Source organism: Mastomys coucha, unplaced genomic scaffold (genome assembly GCF_008632895.1).
Source record: "Mastomys coucha isolate ucsf_1 unplaced genomic scaffold, UCSF_Mcou_1 pScaffold22, whole genome shotgun sequence".
In the NCBI taxonomy this organism is placed as follows: Eukaryota; Metazoa; Chordata; class Mammalia; order Rodentia; family Muridae; genus Mastomys; species Mastomys coucha.
Genome location: NW_022196905.1, coordinates 80640167 through 80651520, shown reverse-complemented (window position 1 = coordinate 80651520; position 11354 = coordinate 80640167). Strand labels below are relative to the sequence as shown.

The following is an 11354-nucleotide window of genomic DNA, read 5'->3' as shown; positions in this document are numbered from 1 at the left end:
TCCCCTCCCCTCCTCTCCTCTTTTCCTTACCCTCACCCGTGTCTCCTCCCTTTCTCTTCTCCTTCCTTTCTTTTCTCCTCTTCTCCCTTTTGTTTTCTCTTTCCTCCCCTTCCTCCTCTTTCTCTCCTCTTTCCAGTTCCTCCCTCATCTCTCCCTCCCCTTCACTCTCCTCCTATCTCCCCCCTCCTTTCTTTTTTTTTAAAAAAAAAAGTATAAGAAAAAGATAAATTTCTCTGGAGGAATTCCCCCCCACCATGCACATGTAGAATTCTAGAACTTGACGTATTTCTTTTGCTGCCATGACCATGGGAGCCATAATCTAGCACTATTTATAGTTGAGCAGAGCTGTGTGATTTTCTTATTATTTTGACTGATTTTAGATCTCACCTTTAATTTTTCCGTTACATTTATTGTGCTTTCCATAAAAAAAAAATCACAAAATCTTTTGAGAAAGAGACAAAATATACTTACATTAACTAATAAGAGAGTAATGAGCATTCATCTTGGATATTTAATTTCAGCAAGTTGTGCTGGTATTATACATATAAAATGTTCTTTCCGCCTACTTTTCTTGGCTTTTTCCTAGGCTTCAGCTTTGATGCCATCCTTAGAAATGGCTCTGTGAACTCCTGAACTGGGTTATCCTACTTTTCTTCCTCGTTCCTTCTAATAACATGGTCATTACCCTTATCTTATTTATGGGACATTATTTGCAGGGAACCTATTTTCCAACTTAGTAGGTCATTAAGCCACACAGCATGTTGTGTGTGTCTAACACACAGAAGCCACTAACAAGTGTGAGATGTCACTCTTCTTTTAGTGGTAGCATGTATGTACATGTGTTAATTCAGTAGGGTGTGCCATGGCAATGAGTTGTTGATTTGATATAGTTTAGCTACATTTCACACCCTAACAGATGTAACTAGTAGACATTTCTGGGAGAAAAGGTCATGTTATGTGAGCTTATTGATCTCAGAAAATTTTAATAAGCATGGACAATAACAAAATAGTAGGCTTTCATTGACTTAAAATAATATATTCTTATTGGCCTAAAATGCCTTATAATAATTAAAATTTAAATTCAGAATTTCCCTTTTTGTTCTTTTAATTTTAAGGTCCAAATTACTTTGGATTACTTTTGAACTGTTTTTTTGGGTGGTGGTGGTGGTACTGGGGAAGCTAAATAGCCCTAAAAGGCATGAGATATCTATATGAACCACATATCCTTTTCACTTTGAAAGATTTGTGGTTTACCCTGCTGACATCTCTTGGAGGGGCGACTCTTCTGTTCACATTCGAAGAGTGCAACAAAAATCCTGGGCTCAAAAATAACCACCATTCAGGAACAAATGACTAGAAAATGTGGTGAAAAAGCAATTATTTTTGAGTCAGGTTCTCATGAGGTCAAGGCTGGCCTTGAGCTCTTTTTGATCCTCCTGCCTCCACATCCTGAGGGCTGGGACTCTGTGCATCACCACCATTCCTAGCTCTGAAATGCTTTAAATCTTTTGATACTGCTCCAGAACAGAGCTGCCAGTTTTAGAGTAGAGGAATTGAAGTCTAATAGTCCTTTACGTTCTTTTACAGTCATTGCCTCCTGGAGACAGCAGCCTGCAGCTGTTCTCCCTGGCCATTGTTTTAAGAAGAGTTAGATGGTAGTACTCACAGGCATTTCTTCTGAACTCATGAAGCCAATTCTGGCAGGAGCATTCTGTACAAAAGAAACAGTGCATCACTCTATGATCTCACAGTCATCCGTGACCTTTTTTTTTTTTTTTCATTTACTCAAAACAATATCAAAAGCCACTCAGTATCCCCTTAGGACTCAATAGTGCTGTGTCCAGAGGCAGAGTACAGAGTTGACTACTATTGAGTAAATAGAGCCAATTTAACAGATTTGAAATTGACCCTTTCTGTAATGGAATTGTGTTTGTGTCTGTTAAGAACTATGCAAATAGAAAAGTGTGCCACTTTACTGTGTAAATCATGACTGTAGGCATTTAGGAAATATATATTTGGAATATCTTGTGATAGGTATGGATTCTATAGTTTTTAGCCCTCAAGATGATATTGATGTCTAACTGCTGCTTTTTACAGAATATGGACTTACCAATTGGTTTGCTCCATAAGACATGTAAAACATTCCTGGGTAAAACTGAGCAGAACAAAATAGTTATAAAAAAGTGAATCTCCCCAAGATCAACCTTTTAAGTAAGTTTCAAACCCAGATGTGGAAGTAGAAAGCAGACACTTACAGCGGAGGCTTTGTTGTGTGCCATTGGTCCCCGAGATATCGAACGGGCGATCTGGAACACCTTTAAGAGGTGGAAAGCAGAAGAGGCAGTCAACACAGGCAAACCTCCACTGAGCTCCAGAAACACAGTGTTTGATTGATTAGTGTGAAAACTTAGTACTTAATAGGAAGAAAAAGAAACTTAGAAATACTCTACACATATAGGTAAATAAGAAAAGAAGAAATTCATTCAAATTCTTTGAAATATAGACATTTTTTTTTCTCTAGTAAAGAACCTTATTGAAATCTGTACTTACTGTTGGAAATTGTGGATCAGCAAAATCCATTATTGGTACCTGTGCCATGAGGAAATATTAAGACTGTCACTCAAAACAGACAAACTGAGTACATCTCTTGTTTGTGATTACAATAGAGCAGTTTGAGACGTCTCTCTGTCTTATTCTCTAAACCTTGGGATAACCTATACTTTTACAGTTGTCTTGTATTGACATGGCTCAAGTGAGCTGACAGGTAGATGAGAAATGTCTTTATCATGGGTTTGCTCTACATTATAGAGTGAATGATAATGAGGTTTGGAATTGGCACATATTTGAGTGGTTTCAATTTTGGCTCTGCCATTAGTGCAATCCTTGGAAAAATTTGTAGCCTCTCAAAGCTTAGGTTTATTTGTTTATTGATTGTTTTTTAAGTAAGGGTTTTTCTGTGTGGTCCTGTATATCCTGGAATTCCATCTATGGACCAGGCTAACTTTGACCTCAAAGATCCAATTGTCTTTGTCACTGATCGAGTCCTGGGATTAAAGGCGTGTCTCAAGCCTGGCATCTTCTTGGGTTTAAAAAGGTTCATAATAAGCCAGGCGGTGGTGGCGCACTCCTTTAGTCCCAGCACTTGGGAGGCAGAGGCAGGTGGATTTCTGAGTTCGAGGCTAGCCTGGTCTACAGAGTGAGTTCCAGGACAGCCAGAGCTACACAGAGAAACCCTGTCTCGAAAAACCAAAAAAAAAAAAAAAAAAAAAAAAAAAAAAAAAAAAAAGGTTCATAATGTTTTCTTTATAGGGTGTAGTCAGGATGACATGAGGGAATATTAAATGCCTGCCACATAGTATTGAGAGTTACATAGCACCTTCCTTTTTCTGTCTATTGTTCTTTTCCTTACAATATTACAAGGTAATTTTGCATATCTGTAGTTTATCTGTAGAGGACACAATCACTGTACTATGCTACTCCCAACACCTAAGACCCCCAGGTAGTGAGCCTGGACTTCTCCGAAGTGTCTTACTCCCAAGGAATGGTCTCATTAAGCCAAAGTCAGAGATGCAGATCTTTTGGATCTGCCATCTCTGATAGCAAAAAATAGAATGGATTTTTATATCTCATGAAAGAATATTGATAAAGTGTTCATCTTTTAGCATGTTAGGCAAGAGAGTTGTGATTATTTAAATATGCCCTACCAGTTGGTTTTTCTTTCATTATGTTAGTGGGTGATCTGATCTGATTTTAAAGAAGTAACTTAGGTGGGTTTCAATGAAGTACCTCAGGTGTCGGTGGGTTCTCCGATGGCGCCACCTGCGGCTCATCTGGTGCTGTCAGCTCTGCTTCCTGCAAGGGCAGCTGTCCAGGGTGCATGGGAGGCTGAGGCCCTGGCTTCTGGGGTGTGACCTGGACACCGGTTGCAGCAGTGGGCTGGAGGAAGGGTTTCAGTCCTGGCTGGTGAGGCTGCAAGGATGGCTGTGATGGGAGAGGTGGGGGATGCACAGGCAAAGAATATTCATACTGTAGAGAAATTTGAAAAGAATGTCAGAAAGAGATGGTTCATTGAACCACGGTGCCTAGAATTTCTACAGCCAAGTACTTGGAGGCTTGCCGTTTGGAAGGGAGTGTAGTCTTGAAGCAGAGTTTACATAGGAGGCAGAGGTGATACTTCAGAGGAAGCATTTGAGAAAGTTTTAAACGTACTTACCCCTCTACCTTTGTTGGGACCATTGTTTCATGGGGTGTGGAAGTCTCCACACCTGCACTCTCTGATGGAGTGACTCATTCCCTCTGCATAAGCACCACTACCTGTGTGCATCTTTATCTCACTACTTTCTTGCTGTATTGTATGAATTTCTCAATGGGAAAGGAGGTGCTTACTATTGCTGGGACTAGATGTCCCAGGCTTGGGTGGTAGCCAAGGTGGGGTCTTCCCTTTTTCTGAGAAGGGGAGGGGATAATGGTGGGAGGGATTTATAAGGGTGGGACAGGGAACAGAGTGGAGAGGGGGCACAGCGATTGGGATGTAATGTGGATAAAAAAATAAATTACGAGCAAAATAAATAAATAAAAAAAAAAACCTGTTGTCCTAAGTCAACTGACAGAGAACAATCTCTCTTTTATCTTTATACCCTGGCATCTCATAGATTAATATTGCTACTAATAAGCACCTGGTATATGATGGGTACATACAATACTCTGTGATTTAATAAAAGGGTAGTTAAAATACTTAAATGTCTCATCATAAATCGATTTTGGAAGCAATCATGTGAAGGAATAACCACCAATAACACAATTCATATGGTCAGTGTGGCCTTGTAGATAATGCTGTTATGCAAGTCTGTGTAGAATTAAGAGTAACTGTTAAACTATTGTGGGTTTTGTTTTTTATAAATGACTTGTGAAGGCTGGGCGGTGGTGGCGCACGCCTTTAATCCCAGCACTTGGGAGGCAGAGGCAAGCGGATTTCTGAGTTCGAGGCCAGCCTGGTCTACAAAGTGAGTTCCAGGACAGCCAAGGCTATACAGAGAAACCCTGTCTCGAAAAACAAAAAACAAAAAACAAAAAAAAAAAAATAAAATAAATAAATAAATGACTTGTGATTAGCTGCATGCTATCTGCATGTTAACTGCATACTCCTGGAACAGGTATGAAAGTCTCATATTAACTTTGCTCTGCCTTTCATCTTCAGCCATTACTTATGTGTCAGCTCCTATGGTGTCCATTCTACCTCACAATTAACATTTAGAATTATGTCCTGTCAGATTGGAAATTCCATGAGCCTTTGAGCCATTCTAACATGTCCTTATTTCACACCCCAGATCACAGTTTGCATAATATGCTTATTAGGAACCTAACTAATAATAGTTGACAGATTAATATATTGGTTCCTGTTTGGCGCATTGTGTTTTCAATCAGGATGATTATTGTCATTTGAAATTACTCTTTAGGTAATTATTTAGGAAATTTTGATTAAAATGAAAGTTATCCAGTGTATAGCCTATTTTGATTTTTGAGGTTGTTCATTGTTATTTCTGATATCTTTACTGTAGGTCTATTCTTTCAGAGGCTTTTTGAAATAAATATTCAAATTTAAAATAAAAATATTCCCTAAGTAACAGGAGTTATAGGAGTTGATTTATTTGGTATTAGGGGAATTTTTGGTCAATTACTAATTCGTGTTTGCTGCTATTCTAAGAACAAAAGTAGGAAAAGGTCTTAAACCTTCAGTTTGAACACATGGATGCAATTAGCTTACCTGCTGGGTTTCATGTTCCCTTGGTCCTATCCATGGGAAAGAGTTATGCGGTGGGAGGAGTCCATGCAACCATAAACTATTAAGTGCTTTTCCAAAGCCAAGTCTAGAATACTGACAGAGAAGAAGAAAGCATACATACATTTCAGGATCATGACATAGCAACCCAAAGCAAAAGTGATGCTGGTTTGTGTGGAATGGGTAAGCCAATTCTCTCTTCTAACAAAATTAAATTATGTTCTGGGCATGTCACAGTATACCATAAAGTTGATGGTGATTTGTCACTCTGGGAATTTGTGTTTGGGACCACTTAACAAAATTATTAGTGTAACAAATAATTTTATTTTACTTAAGGAAACTCAATGCATATATTTTGATGGCTTATTTTGTTGGTGTTTTGAGACAGGCTTATACTACAGCATGTCCCCAGCTTGGCCTTTAATTTGCATTCTTTGTGCATCAGATTCTGAGTACTGGATATATTATTTCTACTTTCATCTGCCAACACATATTAATATTATTGAAATGTGTCTTTTGAGACTGACTATGTAGCCCAGGCTGACTCTGAACTCATACCATTCTTCCTGCCTCAGTCTCCTAAAGACTGGGGTTACAGAAGTGGGGCTCATGCTTGACTATCACACTTTATTTTGTTTAAGGCTTTCTTAATCACTCACTTATTCTCTCAGTGTTTAGGTATTTACCTATTAATAAGTAAAAGCTAGAAACTACAGTACTATTGCTGTCATAACCACAAACTATAAATACGGTAATAAATATTTTAAAAAGTTTTATGAAGATCTTGTTCATCTCCTGTAGTTACCTGAGAAAGTGCGTTGAGTCCCTGCAAGCTTCCCAACTGTCTCATTGTCTATAAGAAAAAGTGGGTTAATGTTCTAACATATGTTAGATGTCTGTTTGACACAAAGTTCTCATGATATTTAATATCATCAATACAAATTTTGGGGTAAGGCAACTTGAATAGAGCTAAACTAGACACAAATTATTACAGAAAGAAAGAAATGTAAAATGTAGCTTTGTAATTGACATGGTCAGTCTGAAAACAGTATGCTTGTTTTTGCCGTTGATTAAATGGGAAAATACTAGTTAATCTGGTGTCACATTGAGAATCAGAAAACAGTTCATTCAAATAACAATACATGGACTGTTGTGAGAATATCGCTTTATCAGCCCCTTCTTCTTCCCTCCCTCCTTCCCTCCTTGCCTCTCTCCCTCCCTCCTTCCCTCCCTCCCTCCTTCCTTCCTTCCTTCCTTCTGAGATGGGTCTCCCTGGATAGTCCAGGTTGGTCTCCAACTCATGATCCTCCTCTCTTCAGTCTCCCTGGATGTTGCGATTACAGGTGAACACTTGGTCTATATTTACTTTTTAAATGGGAAAAGAATATTGTTTGTATTGAATTTGAGCTAAAAGCTGAGAGAAAAACCATCTAAATGAAGTTAGCTTCGACGTGAAATAACTATCTGGCCCACACATGTACTGATAGCACTCAGATGAAATTTTGCCTGACCTTGTGAAAAACTGATATTTATCTGTGTTTCCATTAGCTTCTTCATTATAAAATATTCCTATTTCACTGTGGTTTTTCTAAGCAAAAATGCATTATTTATAGGCTCTGCAGTAAAACAAATGAAGCCTGTACAGGAGCAATTATAAAATAATGTTAATGCTACTGATAGGACTTTTGTTTTTGGACAGCTAAAGTTTGTCTAAGTGTGTTTGTTCCATGGGACTTTATCATCTAAGATATAAGCAACAGAGCTAGATATAGCTGTTTCTAAGCACAGAATAATGGGTTTCAACATAGACAACAGTTCATTAATGCATATATGTTATTAATTGTTACAGTTTCTCTGATTCACAAATGAATGACCTAAAACTTAAAATATCTCTGAGTTTAAAAATGAAGTAGAATCATGGATAAAGTTGTAGTAAATGTTGTCGTTAACATTTTTAGAATTTCTCTGAATGATAGTCAAAGATTTCTGGAGTAGGAAGACTGAGAAACAAAACATCATGCTTGTCTACCATCATGGACATGCTAGTATAGAAATCACACACACACACACACACACACACACACACACACACAGCCTCTGATGATACATACCTCAAGGCTCAAACTAGCCATGCCAGGAGGTGCCATGCCTTGAGCCCCAGGTTGTTGAGGAAATGCCTAAATAGAAATATGAATGATCTTGAGCTCTTTGTTGAGAAACTTCTCTAAATGTATGTTTGCAGTAGGAAGTCACCGCAGCATGAAATGTCAAGTAGAGAGGCTGCCATACTGGTTTATTATTCAGATGACTTGGATTTTTCAGATAGAATGAAGAATTAAAGTTATCTGGAGGAATTATTATACTTAGTAATTTTTCTTTCACATTGACTTTTTTGTATATGTTTATCTTAGCATTATGTTGCTTTAAAATGAAACTGATTCACAATGAGAATTAAAGTAAGGGAAGAAAACACAAGATTTTTATAGTCATAAATATGATCATATGTAAAAGCAATGGAGCTGAATTTCCTTGTGCTTTTTATAAATGGGTGTGCTTTTGATTATGGGACATGGTGTGAGGTTATTCATTGAGAAAAATTATATCCAGAACCTATCTTGCTTCCCATTCAAAAGGTTTTTTAACAAGTCCTGTGTGCCATTATTTAAAGATTACTTTGAGTTTAAGCTTCTGAATCTCTGTTTAATTTTTTAGATCATGGGCTGGACATATGGTACACCATTAAGAGCACTTGTTGTTCTTTCAGAGGTCTTGGGTTTGGTTCCTAGCATCCATGTTAGGTGGCTCATAACCATCTGTAATGTCAGCTCCAGGGGATTTGATGCCTCTTATACCTTTGGGGACCTGCACTTATGTGGACACACCCATATGTACATGCACATATGCATAAATAAAATAATAAAAATTATATTTAAACTGTTCAGATCATACAATGGATGTTTTTCCTTAAATAAAAAAGTATTCTTGTACTAAGTAGGATGCTATTGTGAAGCATAAACATATTTACAAATAGCTTTTCAAAATTATAAAATACTTCTCTTTCTAAACATCTTTATTTTTTCATATGTTAATAAGCACAAATACCAGTGTCTGAGGGTGGGTGGAGACTGGAAGAATTGAATTAGAGAAATTAGATTTTTAAATTTAAAATTAAAAAATTATTAATTTATTTTAAATAAGGTTTTAGTAATTAGCTCAGGCTGGGTATGAACTTGGTATGTAGCCAAAGCTGGCTTCAAATTCACAATATTTCCAGCTTCCAATGTGCTGGATCAAATATGAGCTACTCTACTCTACCTACTTGAACACTGGATTTTGGGAATTCTCTGATTTCATGGGTATGCTCATTTATGTAGTTTTAGGATTGTAATTTTTTTCATTTATACTATAAGTACCTGGCTGTCTGTCTGTCTATCCATTCACCCCTCAAATATGGAACACTGGGATCACTATTCTTCAGACTAAGGACTTCCACCCTGTATTTTTTTTTAACCTTTTAATTTTTTTTTGTGCAAGCACAACTCCACTTTCTGAATTATGGTGCAAATTTTTCTAAACAATTCATTTTGGATAGATGTTGAAGAAAATGCACTAAAATGTGCAGCAAACACTTCTGGTAGAGAAAAAGATGAGTTGTGTAGACAAGGAAAGTGATTGTGTGTGCCTATGTGCATGTGGGCTTGTCAGTGTGTGTAACAGGAGGGTGTTCAGATTTTCGGGGCATTATGAGATCACAGCTTCCTTGACCTTTGTTGGTAAGTGCCCCGATTCCACATTTTAGAGAGCTCTAACTACAGGGCAAGGTAGTCTGCTTTCTACTTGCTCCAAGCCACCAGTTAAAGAGGAACGTTTTTTACATGGATGTGAATAGACAGAGGAGACATTCCCTATGAAACATCTGATCTAATGAACAGTCACTAGGAAACATGTGGTTTCCCCATTGCTCAGGGTGACTCTAAATTACTAATATGTGGATCACTGTATATTCAGAGTGCCAATGATTTAGATTGATTGATGGCTGAAGTGGACCTCAGTCTCAGTTATCACCCAAAGGCAACTTAGGGAGCCAGCCTCCATTTTTTTTTTCATCTAAAAATTCCTGTTGGGTGGTAGAACAGCTAAATGTGCCAGCTAATTACTAGTTTTAACTTGAACTTCATGTTTTAGTTTTATAACCATGTGATAATGTTGCTAATATAAAGAAACATATACTCCCCCCCCCCAAGATATTTTTCCTTTTCATTTCAATTTCATAGTGCTAGCAAGGACTTGATAGTAAAACATAATGAGAGCTAGGATGCTGTAGTCTTTTACCTGTTAAAAGAGTGACATAAGACACAAAATTTGTCTTTGAAATATTCCAAATTACTGTTTGGGGTAGAAAAATTATATTTACTTATCACCTTTAGATGATAAGTCTGCCATGTGGCCCCTGTGACCTTCGATTCACCAGGAGCTACAAATCGGGTGAGTCCATGCCTGAACTCAGACAGACCGTCCCTGGGGTTGTCTTTCTCAGATGCAGGAGCCCGCGAGTTCCCCTGGAATGGACTTACCGGCACGGCGAGGCTCATTTTCACTAGGGACAGGAACAGGAGCAGGCCCTTCATTTTGAAAAGTGGAATCTAAAACACAGTTGGGGTTGGAAAGTTACCTCAGGCAAAGTTGCATTCATAACGGTCAAAGTGCATTTCTAAAAGTGTGTGTCTGTCCTTCCAAAGACAATCTGGTTAAGAAACTCAACACGCAAAAGCAAAATGCCGCTAAAATAAGTGGGTCCCGGGATGGAGTGATGAGCAGCTAAACGATGTATCTGAGTACTTAATTTTGTGAAGCTACAATTTAAATGAATGTTTAAGAACCTCCTCCAGGAATATTCCTTAAACACTATGCTTCACTTTATAAAATGCGTCCTGCAACCACCATTCACAGAACTGTATTCTTTGTTTAAACTCAGAATTTGAAATACAACCTATGATTGGGTCATAATGCAGAGCCATGCCAAAACTCAGCCTTCAAGTTAAAGTTACCTGCTTGGATAGTGATTTCCCTTCTTAAAAGTGAATAATCCTGAGATGCATTTTGAAAGAAGATCTGATCAGCGGGTGTGCATATCCTCTCTACTTCTATAAATTAGCACCATCACTACTAGTTACAAACATAGTTCTAAAAAGTTGTGCAAATAAGTTTATTTTCTTAGGTTAATGGTATTATATTTCCCGAAACATTCTAATGGTTGAAATAAGCTGTTATTCAGCATCTTGTGATAAATGAAGATACATCTTCTTTGTAAAGGTCATCTGGAGATAGGAAAAGAGAGTTTACAGCAGACACATGGAAATGATAAAATCACATTTTACCTTCGATGCTGACATTCACTGTGCTCCCAGGCCTGATGATGCCAATCAAAACAGTTCTAAGAAAAGAAGATTAATTTTTTTCTGGACTGTTCCTGGGGCTCTCTCTGTATCTCTCATTCTGGAAAGATCAGAAACCTTTATTTAAAGCGCCAATCCACCAATCAAAGAGAGGCAAATGCAGGAAAAAAATTGTGCTC

At 37.8% G+C, this 11354-nt stretch overlaps 1 protein-coding gene across 2 annotated transcripts in view; it reads right to left on the bottom strand.

Moving 5' to 3' along the window:
- The window catches only part of Ambn (ameloblastin), a 13421-nt gene extending 2067 nt beyond the window's left edge, over positions 1-11354 (bottom strand). Inside the window, exons 1-10 of one of the 2 annotated variants that reach the window (XM_031342049.1) lie at positions 11158-11354; positions 10354-10422; positions 7891-7956; positions 6585-6632; positions 5765-5875; positions 3787-4026; positions 2551-2589; positions 2256-2315; positions 2111-2155; positions 1667-1711 (exon numbers count right to left, since the gene is read on the bottom strand). In XM_031342049.1, coding sequence (XP_031197909.1) covers positions 1667-1711; positions 2111-2155; positions 2256-2315; positions 2551-2589; positions 3787-4026; positions 5765-5875; positions 6585-6632; positions 7891-7956; positions 10354-10422; positions 11158-11172 — 738 coding nt within the window. In that variant the 5' untranslated portion in view covers positions 11173-11354. The remainder of the gene's footprint in view (positions 1-1666; positions 1712-2110; positions 2156-2255; positions 2316-2550; positions 2590-3786; positions 4027-5764; positions 5876-6584; positions 6633-7890; positions 7957-10353; positions 10423-11157) is intronic. The other variant, XM_031342050.1, reaches the window with a different exon arrangement.